The 18,148-nt window shown below is 32.6% G+C and overlaps 3 protein-coding genes across 4 annotated transcripts; 2 read left to right on the top strand and 1 right to left on the bottom strand.

The window, feature by feature from the left end:
- Window positions 1-690: 690 nt before the first annotated feature.
- LOC139872703 (E3 ubiquitin-protein ligase RHF1A) lies at window positions 691-3,820 on the top strand. Its single transcript, XM_071860628.1, has 8 exons — window positions 691-843; window positions 1,177-1,223; window positions 1,365-1,427; window positions 1,533-1,617; window positions 1,692-1,993; window positions 2,289-2,396; window positions 2,488-2,768; window positions 3,461-3,820. The coding sequence occupies exons 1-7, from the start codon at window positions 691-693 to the stop codon at window positions 2,738-2,740; spliced, it is 1,011 nt and encodes a 336-aa protein (XP_071716729.1). The 3' UTR covers window positions 2,741-2,768; window positions 3,461-3,820.
- Window positions 3,821-6,472: 2,652 nt separating this feature from the next.
- LOC139872087 (protein BLISTER) lies at window positions 6,473-13,205 on the top strand. Of its 2 annotated transcripts, none has more exons than XM_071859897.1 (13): window positions 6,473-6,815; window positions 8,149-8,665; window positions 9,016-9,491; window positions 9,666-9,785; window positions 9,936-10,001; window positions 10,089-10,199; window positions 10,623-10,699; window positions 10,930-10,997; window positions 11,107-11,220; window positions 11,457-11,626; window positions 11,718-11,786; window positions 11,874-12,038; window positions 12,788-13,205. In XM_071859897.1, the coding sequence occupies exons 1-13, from the start codon at window positions 6,738-6,740 to the stop codon at window positions 12,863-12,865; spliced, it is 2,109 nt and encodes a 702-aa protein (XP_071715998.1). In that variant the 5' UTR covers window positions 6,473-6,737; the 3' UTR covers window positions 12,866-13,205. The 2 variants fall into 2 exon arrangements, with proteins under 2 accessions (XP_071715998.1, XP_071715997.1); XM_071859896.1 differs by having other exon boundaries at window positions 6,474-6,815; window positions 11,454-11,626.
- An 882-nt stretch (window positions 13,206-14,087) lies between these two features.
- On the bottom strand, window positions 14,088-17,604 carry LOC139873015 (NADPH-dependent aldehyde reductase 1, chloroplastic-like). Its single transcript, XM_071860942.1, has 4 exons — window positions 17,491-17,604; window positions 15,826-16,202; window positions 14,209-14,564; window positions 14,088-14,110 (listed from the first exon to the last, which is right to left on the bottom strand). The coding sequence occupies exons 1-4, from the start codon at window positions 17,602-17,604 to the stop codon at window positions 14,088-14,090; spliced, it is 870 nt and encodes a 289-aa protein (XP_071717043.1).
- Window positions 17,605-18,148: the final 544 nt, after the last annotated feature.

Below are 18,148 nucleotides of genomic sequence, written 5' to 3' on the forward strand. Positions count from 1 at the left end.
TTACCTTTTGCCGTTAAAAAAAAAAGAAAAAAAAATGTACAAAGAAACTATGCATGCTTTCATTTCTTAAATATGGCTCTTAAATACCGCTTTTATTATAAAAGTCATTTTTTTAATTTTATAATAACAGTTTTAATGGTAGTTTTAAGGGTTGTCGTTAATAAATTTATAACACTGGGTTAGGTGATCGTCTTCGTAAAATTAATAGTCAATTGTTAATAGTCAATTGTTATTTACAAGTGTTTTAAGCGTGTTAAGAAATCTTGTGGTTATCGTTAGCAACATCTTTTTATTTCTGTTGATATATTCACTATTTTGGGATATATCTATCAAGATAAGTTAGTGGTTGTGGGCTTGTGGCCATGAGTTCCTTGTAAGAAGTTTTAGATTCGAATATTGTCTATCACGAATATTTAGTGGTGATCGGGGATGAGTTGAAAATACTCGTAGAGTATACGTTTTCATTTGTTTAGCCCGTAGTTATGGTAGACATGTTAAAAAAGATGTTGATATACTCCGTATCAAATTTTTTATTTTTTATTATTATTATTTTAAAGAAACTGTGTTTGCTGACCAAGTGTGCGTACGAATCGGGTTATTTTTCACCATAACTCCGTTTACTTGACTTTTCCATCTTTCTTTCTCTCAACTGTTTTCTAGGGTTCTATTGCTTATTACACACACAAACACATGGATTCAGTAACCGCACCAATTTCATCCATCACAAACACTACGATCATGCATCAGATTGATGTTGATATTGCTGCTTATAATTATGATGATGATCAGGATGTTTGCAGTATATGTCTCGATGAATTTGACTCCAATCATAACCCTCCCACTGTATGTATATATATACACATATACTCTGTTATAAATTTTAATTCAATTTTATATATTACTAAATTTGTGAATCTAATACTTCGATCAAACTTTATTTTCTCGGTGGAAATTACTTTTTATTTGCACTTTGAGTAAAATTTGAACTGTTCACTTAAATGTTTGTGTCATCTGTGACGATGATATATGATCTGATATGAAAACAATAAATTGGGGATACCTGTATCTAATATGGATTGAATTACGATACCTTTTGATGATTCAAGATGTAATTTCACTTTTGGATTAGTATTTATGTTTTTAATTTGTATCTGTATGCTTTGTTTCCACATCCAGGTAAGCACTTGCAAGCATGAGTTTCATCTCCAATGTATACTTGAATGGTATGATCCATTTTTTCAACTTGACAACTTCGATAATTTTTCCATATCGGACTACCGTCTTCGTCACTTCAAATAATCACATTTTTTGCTTTATCATGTTAATAGTTTTTTTGGTTGTTGGTGATTATTTATTATTTTCAGGTCACAAAGAAGCAAAGAATGTCCAATATGTTGGCAGGTGATTGTGTTAAAGGATCCAGCCAGGTAGTCCAAACATTGCTTATTCACATCTTTATTGACTTTTTAGTGAAGTTTGTTGTACAAAACTTAATAAATCTGAATTATTATTTTTTTCGGTCTTAAATGTAGTCAAGAACTGCTATCTATGATGGAGGATGAAAGGAGGAGGAGGTCTCGGGTTCCTCAAATATACAATGGTCCGGAAGTTTATCATGTACGTTATACGGCACCTCATTTTATTTTAAAATATACATTCTTTTTCTCTCTGATGTAAATCTGTTATTTCAGGATGTTGAATATGATGATTCTGATTTTGAAGAACAAGTTATAAGAACTTTTGAGGTGCGCTATCGTCGAACGAACAGGGAGCGAGTCTCAGAAGTTGGTTTGTCACCAGTTCATCCTAATGTGCCGATTGGTCAGGAAATGTATACTTCACTTGAAGATTTTCACAGTTCAGGTTATGTTTCATCGCATGATAGTTTAGAGAGTTCTAGCTCGATGGCTACCCTCATTGATCAAACTTCATCACCTGCGGGTTCGAGTGGTATTTTGACACCTGACAATAAAGATTGCACCAGTAAATTCAGGTATATATAGTACTTAAGAAAATGTGACTTTTTTTTTTTCTTTTTTTTTAACTTGAACTAGTGGTGGGAAATTCAATTCATGTACTTTTAAATAGGTCTCTCAGGTTATAATGTTTCAAAGGGGTAATACATAACTTTTTAGCTAAAAGCATGTAAAATGGGTCGAAATTTGTCCAGAGTATATGCTTAAAATCTTCTAAATAAAATTAACTAAAAGTTTCAAGACTAGTGTTTTTTTTATAATTTTTATTTTAACCTATATGGATCGATGTAACCTATAAGGATGATGTTGCAGAGATCTTAATAGCGAGTCACTAAATGGTAGCCCAGGAATACAAATAGTAGCCGATGTTCATGCATTCTCAGAGTCTGTTAAATCTAAGTTTTCTGCTGCTTCAGCCAGGTAAGAAAAATCTGAAACTTGTTTTATATAAACTAAATCACATTTTTATGTTGAATTTCTTTTAATGGACTTTGTGTGACACCTTTGTCAGGTATAAGGAATCGATCTCGAAAGGCACTCAAGGATTAAAGGAGAAATTACTTGCTAAAAAAACCCCGGTTAAGGAATTAGGCAAAGGAGTTCAAAGAGAAATGAGTGCACGAATTGCTGGAGTTACTAAAATATTTGAACGTCTGGATACTACTTTAAAAAGAAACACCGATGGAGTAAACTCAAACTTATTTAAAGGGAAACAACATAGCCAAGATAATGTGGGCCCAGACGTAGTGGTCATGCATCTCTAAGTGGCTTCTGGTTTCGGTATCTGTGCAGGTTAGCCATGTTATACTTTGATTGATTACCATTGCGATAATAAATTCAGTTATAAAGTAATTGGTAATGCAACGGTTGGCTTGTTATTTTTTGTCTTGAAGTTTAATGAATGAGTCCTTTATTGTCTTTCATGTTCGAAGTTTCTGGGTTGTGAACTTGTGTGCAAGGGTTTTAAAGGTGGCAATTTTAACCCATTTACTTTTGAGAGGGTCGGTTCAGAAAATGGTTTTTTTAAAGGGGTCAAAAGGGTAAGGTAAAAAAGGAATGCTTTAAAGGCAATGAATCAAATGGATTAACAGTGTGTGTATATAATGCATAAAACATATTAAAACTTTGTAAAAACATAAACTAAAAAGTTATATTAATATCGAACTAATATATTCTTTTTAATGGTATTTGGCAGAATAATGATTCTAAATATATGTTTTGTAAATAAATATTCTTCTACAGAAAGTGTTCTAGGTTAACCTAACATGACTTGTCAAATATTTAATTTCTTTCTCAAACTATATTGAATAGCGGTTACATACCCATTTTGCTACCTTAAGGTGAATGTGTTGGTTTTAGCTGAACGTTATATCAGTGGAATATCACTACATTTTTAGCAAACATAAACATTAACTGTTGGTAGACTGACCCGTTATGTCTTTTTTTTTTTTTTTTTTTTTTTTTGATTTTCTCCTTGGGAACAGGATCTGATGTCGAATGCCTGTTGCACGTAGGAAAGGAAGTTGAAGTGACTTACTTCTACAGATGAGTTATAATAGAAAAGTGACGTATGCTGATGAATGAATCTTCCGTCACATCGATGGACGGGATTTGTTTGCGTCCTGTCCTGAAATAACTATATTTGATGGTGTTCCATGTTTATTTACATGTTTGAAACCTTTGTTTTTCTTGTAAGACTAAATAATCTTTATGTATGCCTTGTTAGGACTCGAAAACATGATGGGTGAGGATAAGGAAAGAGACTTGTTGAAGAAATCCTTCCTTCTTTGCCCAATTGTAACCTCTTTTATTAATCTGGTTCTATTGATGATGTATTTAGTACGTGGTTCTATCTGAAAGTTATACATTTGTTTTCCTTTTTAACGAGAGAAGCTAGTATTATCTTTCTTGTGTATATTTTTTACATTATTCTAAAATTTGCCTCATTTTCGGACTACTAAGCTGGACAAGACTCAGAGCAGCGATACAGGTCTCGAAATAGCCAATAAACAACTCGTAATAGTTAATGAACGAATCGTCTAGTCAAATTCATCCAAGAGTGGAGTCCGAGTCACTTCATTTTTTGGAATATTGACCTGAATAAAAACCGACTTGTAACTTGTAATTTTTTTTTTTTTTTTTTTTTTTTTTAACATTTTTGGTTTTCAATGGGGTTGTTTGGTATTTTTAGTTGCGGTTTTGCCTTGTGGTCCTTCCTTTTCCTCGAGTTTTTCTTGTTTGGTCTCCTATCCTATATCTTGTTAAATCACCACATGGTTCAGATGCGTCTAGTTTGCTAGTTTAGCTTCCTCGGTTATTGTCTTTAAATCGAGTGTTTGCCCTTTTTGTGTTGGAGGCGTTCGGTGGGATACATGCTTAGAGTGTTTTTGGATGCTTGTCATCCGTATTCTTCACAACACAATTGTTTATCACCATCTAGTGTCTGGACGTTCAATTTTTTTTGTTATGGTTAGTATTAGATGTTAGTCCTGTACGTTGTTTTAATTATAGTATGTATGTCAAGATGAACGTAGAATCATCTCAAGTAAACTAATAAGAGCATACGTTAAACATTTTCAATCTTTTAGATCGCTTCTATTTTAAATTATGTTTTTTCGCCAAGAGGAGACTTCATTTGATTCAAGTTGGACTAGATTTCACCACCCACATTATTTTTATTTGTAGACTTAGAGAATTGATGGTGTTTAGTTGACTACATGAATGATGATCGGGGTTATTAAGGCTCTCAATTGGTTTGATTGTTTGTTTATCAGTATGCGTTTCAATGCTTCATCCTCATGATTTTCACGTCGTGCCATGATGTTCCACCGGTCACATCGTGTTTTTGTTATTATGGTCGAACACCAGTTTCAATGAAATCTCACAAGCTTTGCCTTTAGTTATGTGATGAATTTTTTTAGTGCATGAAGGCGCAGGTGGATATAAGTTTCAATTGTCATCGGGTACTCATGCTTGTAGATTAGATTTGTATCAATGTTATTAGTTTGTATCAATGTTTCAATGCAATCCGTCAATCGATCAATGTTACAATTACACAAATTTTATTTAGATAATTTGATTTTTGTTTATTTGTACCAAATATAACTTTTTATTCTTACATTCATATTAATATTAATATTTAATATTTAATATTTATATTTATTTATTTATCTATAGTTTCTATTAAAATTCTAAAATGATGATGTCATTATTAGGCTATTTTCTTTGTTAAGAAAAAATCAAAAATAAAAATAAAAAAATCTAAGCCATCTTGATGATGTCATTAACATTAATTAAATATTTTATTATTTATTTAGGGTTTTTATCATATATACTCTTCTTAACTTTAATAATAACTTATTTACCCAATTAAATATGATTATATCATATGAGCACATTTTAAACATATAAACTCATCATATTTACTCATTTATTCACTCTTAATGTGATACGTTTTTATGGTCTAATTTTTTTAAATTTTTTTAGCGGCAATTATTCATGCTTGCTTTTTTTCCTTCTCCGAGCTATGTACTATGATATTAACTACCATAATCGATACATGTTAATCAACTAATTCTCATCAACGGTATAAAGCTATTATAAGTGAGAATATATAATGTGATCACTATTAGTTATCTTTATATATCTTTAGCCGACTGAATTTTTTTTATTGTTGTTAATTTCTCTTAATTGATAGGCTACGGATACTATAAATCACGTTTCGTCAAAAAATTGATATGTATATCTAACTAATTACAATTGTTTACTTCTTTTGCTCACATCACCAGTAGCACTTCAGTTATTGTTTTGACCAACAATATGATGTGATAACAATACTGATTTATATACATATACAACGATATTACTACAATAATGAAAATGAGAATGATTCACCTTTCTATTTTGGAATGTCCCATTTCAAGTACCTACTTGATATTTCAATCAATCAGAGGTGGTTATTCTTGAGAGAGAAGATTTCTGATTGGTGGAGAATGAAGTTAGTGGAATTTTCTAAAACTTTGTGCAAAAAGTAACTGGATACTTGTAGTCGGATGGGGGGAGTATTATTATATTATTATTATTATTCAAATATATGTTTTCTTTACGGGATTAATTATGTTACATATGTATGCGAAATACATGTCTCAATAAAATGTTGTAATGTAAATTTTATGATATGAAAAATAATAATTGTGATCAAAATTGAAAGTAAGTGGTGGGAGAATAAATGTAGTTCATTTATTCTGACTAAGTTAAGTATATCAATATGTTTGTAAAAATAATGACAAGTTTCTTAGTCGGAATATGTGGTTCCACGAGTCATTAAACTAAAAGCCTTTACCATTTACGTTCACTTAATACAAAAAAAACATCGTTAAACTGTTTTATTTAAACAAACCCGTGATTCCACGGGTCATTTCACTAGTTTCGTGATATACCATTTACCAGCATTAATGTTGACGTCCTTCCAACAAAAGATACGTAACAGTAACGGAAATTTTAAACAAAAATAAAGAAAAAAGGAAAATTCGAAGAGAGAGAGGGATCGGTTGGAGGGAGAGAGAGATCTAAGACATATACCAAAACGATTATACACACCGGCTCCCCCTTCCGATCTAATCGGACTCTGCAATTTTAATTAGGGTTTATGTTTTTTCAATCATCACATATCCTTTGAATGATTTTACATAATACTTGTATTTTATGTGTATATAAATCCATAATTAGGTCGATTGTCGTTGTATCATCATCATCAATTTAATGGCATCCGATCAGGTACTGCCTAATTCAACCGCTTCGTCTAAAAAGCAACAACAATTGGAAGCTGGGAAGAAGCGGGTATGTTGTATCGATTCTTAATTGCATTAGGTTACTCTTTTTCTATTTGGATTCTGAATGTATGTTGTTAATTTGGACATTCTGTGATGTTTGATTATCTCATTTGGTAATTTAATTTTTTTTTATAAATATTTTTAGGTTAATTAAAATTTGAAGTTTATTAGTTAAATTGGGTCTGAAATGGGATAAACCTAATACAAACCTGCATGTTATGTGAACTTAAAATTTAGTTTTTCAGGTGTACACATTTTTTTTTATGATGAATGATCATGCTGTGAAGAAGTTGGTTTGCATATTGAATTAGCTCAGATTTCAATTAAGTGTTAAAGTATTGATTAAAGCTTTATGCTTTACTAAGATAGTGACTTTAAACTTTGAAGTAGCCTTATCTTGAAGAAGCTTTTAACAGTCTTTTATATATAGAATTAAGGGATCTTACTTTTTCTTCTAGTTATGTGATATTGATGGTTTATGTTATGAGTGCCAACTACCAAGTACAAGACTTATTTATATATACGTTTCTTTTAATTTGATGGATGGATGGATCGATGGGTGATGATTTGCTTTGGGTTTTTTCTATCTTATGTTTCTGTAAGTGGGTCAGATTATGAGACTAAATTTTTTGTTGTAATCAGTTATTGCAAGGTCATATAATACAAGTTTAGTACATAGAGTTTAGTAACGAAGAAAGATAACAAGTACCAGAATAAACTCTCCTGCCTAAGTACAAAGTCCCACACTTCCACTAACCTAATTTTTTTTTTTTTGACACTGTTATGTCAACCAATCCCATTACGAAATTAGGTTCAGTGGATGAATTTTAATTGTAGTTTCTGTATGCCTTTTCATCCCATTTCTATTGAACAGCTGAACGATACAACATTATACTACATCAGTGAAAGTATCACATTCTTGACAGCTTAATCCAACACATTTAGCTATTTTAGATCGGTGTAAAATGAAAGAAGGTAACGCTATTCTTCGGTGCATGGAATCCTTTAATTTTTTTTTTTCTGGGCATATTATATTTCAAGTGCAATGGTATTTTGCTTTGAGAAGCTACTCTATGCTCTACTCTGTTGCCAACATAGTTGTGATTGATGTACTGAATGTAGTTCGCTTTACTGGTTTTTTTATTAGTGGGTGTTCGTATTTGTGTTATCTGATTACTTTGACTTGAAATCACAATAACTAGTGTACACTTTTATGGTCAAACAGATTCTGTTTCTGATTATAGGGGTTTCGTCACTAGTTATAGATAATCATTTCTGTTGTGATCTTATTTATTTTAATTGACCCTTGTTTAAGCTGTATGCTTGATTTCCTTTTATAGCTTGAGGAGTTCCGTAAGAAGAAAGCAGCAGCCAAAAAAGCTTCTTCAAGTAATCCCGCCTCTTCTTCTAACGGAGATGTAAAAGTGACCAAATCTTTAGTTTCTGATACTATTCAGACACCAGATACTACATCTGATTCAGGTTTAGATTTTCAAGTTGGAAAAAATGAAAAGATAACAATGGATGTTAATGAAGCTGAAACTCATTTGAATCCTATAAGCAGTCTCAATAACTCTTCTGCAAGTTTAGGGCAGGCATATTTAACTGATGGAAAGTTGGGCCATGATGCACCGTATGCGGTGGATCCCGAAAAAAGTAAATCTCTTAATAATTCAGAAGAGAAAGTTGATAGTTATTCCAATCATTTTAGTAGTACGAAGCTTGAAGATGCCCTTAAAAATATTAACGAAGGTCATCTAAAGGATTTTACTCATGCAAATCCTGTTACAACTCAAGTTTCAGTTACTAGCAATTTAGGTCAGTATGATCAACCTGCAAATGGACCAACATACAGAGGTAATCCAATTTTCTATGTACATGGTACATATAGACGTGTTAATTTTAACCTATTTACTTATGAAAGTGTCAATCTGGGTTATGTATTATATCTATCAGGTAAAAAGTAATGGGTCAAAGGGGTCAAAACTTGCCTAAAACATTTTTAAATGTATAAAACTTCCAAAACTGTTTTAATCATAAGATATTGTGTATGTTGACAATATAGTTTGTGTAGCCCTACATGATTTATGAATTGTTTGAAATGTTACACCTTTTTATAGACAAAAGTTGTTTCATAAAAACCCAACCTGACTCGTTATAAAGCTACACCGTTTGACTTGTAATTCACATATACCTTCAACTTTCAGATTCTTCATCTGAATCTAGGAAATCTATACAAGATATACTGGCAAATCGTTATCCACCAATATCTTCAATGGATAACAGGAACCATAAGAACCTTTTCGATCAACCCGCCATTGAAAGTAGCTCATCTTTATGGACACCTGAGTCTATATCAACAAGCTTTAGATCTGAAGCTAATCAGACGTCCATGTCATCAGGCTTAGCTGGAAGATCACGTCCATCTTTCCTTGATTCTCTCAATGTGTCCAAAAACTCTTCAAATTCTCTTTCAGATGCAGAAACAGATAAAGCAAATCCTTTCAGTTCAAAAGTTTACCCTGTGGATGCTCCTGTTTCATCATATAATAACACACAAAGTTTCATGAGCTCTTCGGTTGCTAATCACAGTGACCCATTTAGGCGGAATGAAATTGATATCGATAGGAGGAACGATTTTAATTCTACCAAACAGAATGAAGATTTTGCTGCTTTGGAACAGGTTTCATCTTTTCAGTAGCTCTTATCACCTAAACTGTAACATTGTTATTTTCATTATTGGCTATTAATTATCCCTTGATGGTCTATTTAACTTGTTATATGTCATAAAGCTGCAAACTTTGTACGTGTACATGCAATTACTTACTTTATTTTTTTTTTCCATTTCTTTGAGCAGCATATTGAAGACCTAACTCAAGAAAAGTTCTCTTTGCAACGAGCTTTGGAGGCTTCACGAGTTCTTGCAGAGTCTTTAGCAACTGAGAACTCAGCACTCACCGATACTTATAACCAACAGGTTTTAAATTTAGCTGCGACATTCTTTGATACAACTCTTGTCGATTTGCAAGCATTACTTTATTTAAAGAAAGTTCATTAATTTCCATTGATTTTTCTTTTATTTATTTGTTTATTTTCAATTTATCTATGACTTCTCTTTTGCTTGCAGGGAGGTGTTGTCAACCAATTAAAGGCTGATATGGAGAGATTGCAGGAAGAAATTAAGGCTCAGATGGTTAGTATGTTGTAAAATATTATAATATTAACTTTTTCGAGCTGAATATATTTTTAATTCGTTAGCACATGTTTTTTTTGTGACTAGGTGGAACTTGAGGCTATGAGGATTGAGTACGGGAATGCTCAGTTAGAATGTGGTGCAGCTGATGAACGTGCCAAGTTGTTAGCATCTGAAGTTATTGGTTTAGAAGAGAAGGTACTATACACCTATGTTATTTTATCAACATACAGTTATGGCAAAATAGGCGGGTCAAGCAGGTTTGCGTAACTAGTCAAATGTGTTGTTGCTTTGGTAATAGTCAAAATGGGTAGGGTTAGATTCACCTTGAACACTTGTGCAATATGATATAAAGAAGTAAAAAAGAGTTTCTTTGAAATGATTTAGGAGTTTTCAGGCCTTGAAATACACTTTGGGCGACGTTCAACAAATCCATTCATTTCCTTGTGAGCTAGTTTTCAATGTCCCATTAAAGATAAAACATAACCTGAATCAACCCATTTATAAGTGAATTAGTTTGACATTGATATCTCCATACTTCTCGATTTATCTAGTTTTCAGGATTGTATTAATGATGAAGTGCACTTATTGGTTGTTATTTATACCCTTGTTTCTTTGTAGGCACTAAGACTGAGGTCTAACGAGCTGAAACTGGAGAGACAGTTGGAGAACTTAGAAGCTGAAATGTCCTCACAGAAGTACGGTCTGAGCTTATAACTTTAAAGTACTATTCTATTATTAATATTTTAGTATTACATTTTTGTATTAGTTGAAGAAATAACAATATTGTTTAATGACTAGGAATAAAGTAATATCTAATTTTTCTTGTCTAACCTCTTCGGTTTAAATCATCGGATTTTATTTATATATTCACTGTTACTGTTATTGTGTCACCCTGGTTGAAAGTTTGTATTTATAAAACATTTAGGAGAAGAATATCTAGCCTGGAAAAGGAGCGTCAAGATCTCCAGTCCACTATTGAAGCTTTACAAGAAGGTATACACTTATAAATTTTATGTTTTTATTATTTTGACATGATAAAGCACACAAGTTATGATCGTAAGTTGGCATTTTGAGATGATTTTCTTGTTTCCACTTTGCATAGAGAAAAAGCTAATGCAATCCAAGTTGTGGAAAGTACCCGCAACTGGGAATTCGGTAGATATTAAAAAGAGTTTTGCCGCTAAAAAGGAAGCATCAACTTCTACAGACGATCTTGGTATGTGATCAATTGCGATACTGGTCTATTTTACTTTATTTTTTCATAAATTGATCACATATATCAGTGTATGAACTACAAAATGAATAAGAAAATTACAATACTGAATAATTATATAAATATGATTAAAGGAAAAAGATCTTATAAGAAACGATATTATAGTAAACAACTAAACATATGTTTCCCTAGTTGTTTATTATTTACCGGTTAATCATACATTGTTCTTGATACAGTAGATGAGAACGAAGATACTTTAGCTGGTACCACGAACGTACAAGCTACAGTTGGTGAAAGTGATGCCTCTGGTATAATACTAAATAGGAATCTTGGTTTTGATGTTACATCTTCAAGTATACCACAAGATCAGATGAGAATGATTCATAACATCAACACATTAATTTCTGAGGTAGTTGCTCTATTCATTAAAATCGATCTTATTTATATACAAACTTTTTTATTACTATACATTTTAATTTATCACATTTGTTTTGTAATAGTTGTCATTGGAGAAAGAAGAATTAATGCAAGCGTTGTCAACTGAATCATCACTAAGTTCCAAGTTGAAGGTAAGGTGTAGTCAAATTGATATCTTATGTGTATGAATTTGTAATCCACCAATTAATAATTTAATGTTTAATTTTTTCGTGATGAAGGAGTTGAACAAGGAATTATCGCATAAACTTGAAGTTCAAACGCAAAGATTAGAGTTATTGACTTCTCAGAGTATGGTGATGAGTGATAATAATAATATCCCATCAAGAAAGTCAACTCCTCACCCTGTGGTTGACAACACTCCGTATGCTGATGAAGGTGATGAGGTACATTAACGTTGCCCTTTCACAAAAATTGTTAGATCCAAAGGTGGTAATTTCGACCCATTTACATATGGTCGATTCGGTATAGCGGTAACATCAAAGTTGCAAAACTCGCTGCTCGGGGAGTAATTGGTTGGGATTTTGGAGGGAATAATCGGCAATTCGGGGGTTAACCGGATTGGGCTTTTTATATATTTAAATAATAAATTTCAAAATTATGTGTAAATATAGAAGGAAAAACATAAACATAAACTTAAATATAATTGGCTAAGAACGTAAATATAAACGCTCATTTTATTTAAAAACTATAATATTTTAGTTTATATTCATGTTAAAATGTTGACTGATTTTTACTTTGACCAACAGATCCGATTTTGACCCATTAACAAATGTTGACGGTTATTTAAACGGAATATGAAAATTGGAACGGACTGTTTTTAAAAAGGAGTGATCGGGTTTTTTTTACAATAGTGGGTAAAATGAAAAAAAAAAAAAATGTTTTGAAAGTAGATTGGTAAAGGGTATTTTCAGTGGAAGAAACCTCTCAAATCTTTTTTGTTCACGATAAGTTAATAATTATAATAATTATATATTTTTGTGTAATAATATAGTCTTTATAATTTATAATAATCTACATATCATATAATGTATTGAACATAATTGTTGGGTCAACGGGTGTGACCCATTTTGGAACCTCTAGTGACTTTATTTCTAATAATCACCACACCTCGATTAACTCTTTTTGTGCGTAGGTGGTGGAAAGAGTTTTAGGATGGATAATGAAGCTTTTTCCCGGAGGGCCATCAAAGCGGCAAACTAAGCATCTTTGAGTCTCGACACCTCAAAAGGTTTGGTCATTATAGTTTTGACGTGTCACGCTTCAGAACTCTTTTTTCCGTTGGTCATAATCAATGGAGATGCAATTTCATCTCCTTGGAAAAATCTGGCAAATAGAGTGTTTCCATGTTATTATGGATGTGGGATTACAAAGTGAGTACACTGGTACTGATAGAAGAGTGTAACATCGATGTTTTTTTTAATCATATTTTTATTTTGTTAAAGATATAAATCCGTTTTCTTTTTTGATTACACAGGTAATTTTCATATGTTTATAATGTGTGACAGTGAGTTTATCTTGGAATGTTTTTAAGGTAGTCATTGTTTTTGTCAGATGTGTACTTATTCTTTTCTTCTTTGGAAACAAAGCTCATTCATAATATTTTAAAGATGATAATGTCAACTTAATGTATAGTAGTGTTTTTCAGATTTACTCATCGAACTATTCATGGTTTTCTTGATGCATAGTGCAAAGGCGCAAAGCTATGAAAGATTTAACATTTTTTTTTTGTTAGTAGGGTCATAAGCACCGGCGAGTGTGTGGTCACCGGATATTAAAAATTTTACTACAGGACCCTTTTTATTTTTATTTTAAATTATATATATATATATATATATATATATATATATATATATATATATGCTCCACTAAATTTAACTACAACTAGTAAAATAGCATTGAGAATATAATTAGTACTGGAAAAAATTCGGGACCCCTTGAAATCGGCCAGGGTTGGAACATAGTGAAGGCTAGGAGGGGCATCTGCCCCCTGAAATATCTGATTCTCATTTTTAGTAGTGCATGTATTTATATTAAATTTGCAAGTGGATGAGTAGTTAAAGCACATTCAAACTACATCAGAACCTGGAATTGTTTTCCGCCCCTGATTATTAGTGCCCATTTCAAGAAAAATAGCATCTTAATAGATTTATACCAATCCGATTAACGTTAATCATTATATTATACTCGTTCTTTTATTGTTGCTTCTAGTATCATGGTCCATGGAAATAACAAAAGCTCTTAACGAATACCAATACTGTAAAGCTAGTCTCCAGTTTTCATTCATATAGCATGTACATTACTAAAATATTATAATTATATATTATATATTATTATTGGTTATTATTATTATATCATAAATAATATCATAATTAACACTGCATCACATGTATATATCTTCATAAACTACCCATATTTAATTATTTGTCACGTCTTCAAGCATTCACAATCATTCCACCTACCAAAAAAAGAAAAAGAAAAAACAATTAGCAACACAAATATTTTTAAAAAATATGTCAAAAGATCATATATTTTAATTAGTGACCAAAAATGTACCATTAGGATGGAGGACTTGGCCTGTATAATAAGAAGAGTCCTCACAAGCCAGAAACACATAAGCCGGAGCTATTTCATACGGCTGCCCTGCTCGATTCATCGGGCACTCGGACCCGAATTTTGATATCTGTTCTTCATTAAAAGAGGCCGGGATCAGAGGGGTCCACACCGGTCCCGGTGCTACCCCGTTCACTCGAATGTTTTTTTCGGCCAATTGCAATGCTAGAGCTCTAATGAAGGACACTATGGCTCCCTTTGTTGATGTGTAGTCCAACAATGTGGTATGACCTTTGTAGGCATTAACAGAAGTTGTACAAATGATGCTGCTTCCTTCTTTCATGTACTTCAGTGCATGCCTACATGTATAATGCAACAATATTAGAACGTGTAATTATTGAGTTGTACTTTCTATAATTTGTGAAAATAAGGTATCACAAAGGATGTAAATAGTGACAACTTTTGCCCTTTTAGTGAAAGTATCTTAAACAATATACTAGTATTTTCTTTGCCCAAATTCATTGTCAGTATTTCATTTTGATTCATTTCAATTAATTGTTTATTTTCAGATTAAAAAAATTCTATTTAACCTTAAAGTATTGAGGTTTCATTCTGACCTTGAAGTCATTGGTCTAAAGTCAAGTTCTGATGTGGACATTTGGACATTATTATGTATATTTTCATGTAAAATCGTGTGAATTGTGTGTGACGTTTGCCTTTTTTTTAAAAAAAGAGATAAAATCTGAAAAGTAAATAAAAAAACAAATACAATTATCTTAAGCCGTGTAAAATTTGTCATAGTTAAACCGATAGTACTATTTTATAAAATATATTGAATCTTATTTTTTAACAAAAAGGCAAGGTTTGGAATCAATGACGGGCAGTGGCGGAAGCAGGATTTTTCTTCACCGGGGGCGAAATTTTTTTTTAATACCGTAGCAACTTTTTTGGGCAAAATACTGAGTTTTTGGGACAAAAATTGGAGGTTTTTAGGCAAAATTTTGAGGTTTTTGGATAAAATTTGAAGGTTTGTGGGCAAAATTTGAAGGTTTTGGGGCAAAATTTAGAGAATTGTGGGCAAAATTTGAAGAATTTGAGGCAAAATTTGAAGATTTTGAGGCAAAATTTGAAGGTTTTGAGGCAAAATATGTAGGTTTTGGGGCAAATGGCTTTTGTGTTTGGGGCAAAATGAAAAAAATCCAAATTTTTACACTAAAATTTCGAAATCGACTGGGGGCGGGCGCCCCCCTGCCCTCCCTCTAAATTCGCCCCTGCTGACGGGATAGAAACCACCTAATCGATCATTTTTCACGCACGCACGCTTTCAGGCGAAAACCCGAACCGCATGACAGGGAACGAAAACCCGAACCGCATGATAGGGAACGAAAACCCGAACCGCATGATAGGGACCCGATAATCAAACCATTAGGGCATGTGGCCCAGGCCGAATTTCAGAATGCAAAATGGTAAAACCTCTCACTGAAACTTCTTAGGAGGCATGGTAGACCCAAGGATTGAACCCATGACCTCTACCCACCCGATACTCAAGGTAGGTGAACCACTCGGCCAAAAACATCAGTAAATTATCAACTTTTAAGTTAAAAAATACTTGATTTTTACCTCGTCAAGAAAAAGTGGGAGTAAATATTGGTCCTAAACACCCTATCAAGCCAATTTTCATCGATTTCTTCAACGGAACGAGATTGGTACTGCTCAGCTGCATTGTTGACCAAGATATCGATACGTCCGAACTGTCCAACGACTTGATCAACCACCGATTTACAGTTGTTATCGTATCCTAAATCGGTTGGTATTGCAATAGGATCTTGCGAGTCTTTCACTCTGGCTTGTTTAATTATGTTTAAAGTGTCTGCTGCATCTTTGTCTTCTTGACCCTTAACATAAGTGAAGGCAATTGTTGCTCCTTCTTTAGCATAGGAGTAGCAAACTGCCCGTCCTATGCCCGAATCTCCTCCGGTAACCAACGCAACTTTACCCTATGTTTAAAACACTAATTAATAATCAATCAAACTGACATATGATATATTAGTCAAAAAAGAATATATAAGTGTAATCATGTAAGAAGATTCTTGTTTTAGTATTTGGTAAGAATAACTATTTGACACCTATATAAAGACATGCCAATATCACTATACTACGGTCTCCTTAAAAAAAATACGGATATACATATTACGTTAATTTCATAAACTTTCGATATGTTTTTAGTTTATAATTTAGTTTACGTCCAAAAGATAATAAAGTGAACTTTTGATTGATGTTACATACGAAATATATAATAAACTGCCACCGTTTTCGTCATTATACACACTCTGATTTATTTGAATTAAATGCCCAAATTGAAAGGGATACAAATTTCATTACTATTGAGGGCATAGCTCTCTCCCTGCCCTAAGAAAGCTACTTCCTTATGCTGGCGATTACGCTGGATCTAACATTTATTTTTGTTATTTATTTTAGTTGATTGAAATTTACTTTGCAAGAGTTAGCTGGTTATACTTAGTAACGAGTTCGGAGAGTGTATCGTAAGAGTTGGCTAGCGACTGTCGCGGAAGTTGCGGTTGTCAAGGCAGGTCGCGCCCCTCAAGGGGCGGCGCTCCTTGAAAGACACTATTCGTTTTAAGGAAAATGTGCATTCCAACAATTTTTCCCGCCAAAAAGGTGTGACTATTTGTCAACCGGTTTTCCGCCAAAACTGAAGGGTTGCCTCGCTTCATGTTAACTCCCATTAACTAGTTTTAATTTCATTTTTGGCATTTTTGCATTCACATAGAAAACTCATACAAAAACATACAACTCTCTAATACTTGATTTTGATTTCTTCTTGCCTATAAACAAAATCGTTCTTGTCCTATCCCAATTAGGATTTCGTGTAAACCCGATACTTTTGAAGGGCGAAATACTTAATTAGAAAAATGTTTCACGATTCGGGAACAATCCAGATAATCTATCTCATACCCATTTTCTTACACCTTACGCATATATGTAATTCGGATGCAAACACATCGAACATCATATGCATATACGAGTATTTAAATATATACAAAACATGATATTCAATTGCAAACACATTCATCATATGAATTTCGAATGCATATAAGTCAAACAATTTTATTATCAATCTTAGAAAAGTATATATATTAATTTCATTTTGTTCAATTCGTATATTAATATTTTTTTGGCAAAAAACTGCGAGGAACTTTCATAAAGATGAAAAGAAGCAAACAAGAAGAAACAAAATCAAGAAAAGAGAAGAAAATTAATTACTCTGAGTTTATCAGCAGGTTTGTAATTAGAGTTAATAAACTGTGGGGTTGGATTCATGACATATTCTTTTCCTGGTTGTCTTTCTTGTCTCTGAGGTAGAAATTGTTGTGCCATTTTTGTTTCAAACTACAAAATTTCAAACTCAACTTTCAATTAATGAATGGGTAAAACAAAGAGATCAAACGATAGAAAGAATATGTCGATTCGAGTAGTATGATCATCATGGTATATAAAAGGATGCAGTGGGTGTGCAATTGACACGTGGTGGTACCGCGTGACATGTTGATGAAGAATGTGAAAAAACAAAGATGTTAATGAACAGAACTTGATCGATACATGTGTCATTCTTTTATGATGCACGTGTTAGAAGTGTTAACGGATGGATATATTTTATCAGTTGCATGTGTATCTCCCGTTTCATTAAATTGACATATTACTATTTTTATGAATGTAGAAAAAGGTTTCTGTGCATATATATTGCACATTCATAAAAAAATGATACTAATACAGCTTCACAACCGATCATACCGATCATGGCCAAACTCTTTATTGCAAACAAATACTCACCACTACTTTTTAATGACTTAGACAATTTTCAACAATGCATGTGATATCATGGGCGGTTTATGCATTTTTTGGTCAAAAAGTGCAAACTGCA

The sequence above is a fragment of the Rutidosis leptorrhynchoides genome, chromosome 10, assembly GCF_046630445.1.
Source record: "Rutidosis leptorrhynchoides isolate AG116_Rl617_1_P2 chromosome 10, CSIRO_AGI_Rlap_v1, whole genome shotgun sequence".
In the NCBI taxonomy this organism is placed as follows: domain Eukaryota; kingdom Viridiplantae; phylum Streptophyta; class Magnoliopsida; order Asterales; family Asteraceae; genus Rutidosis; species Rutidosis leptorrhynchoides.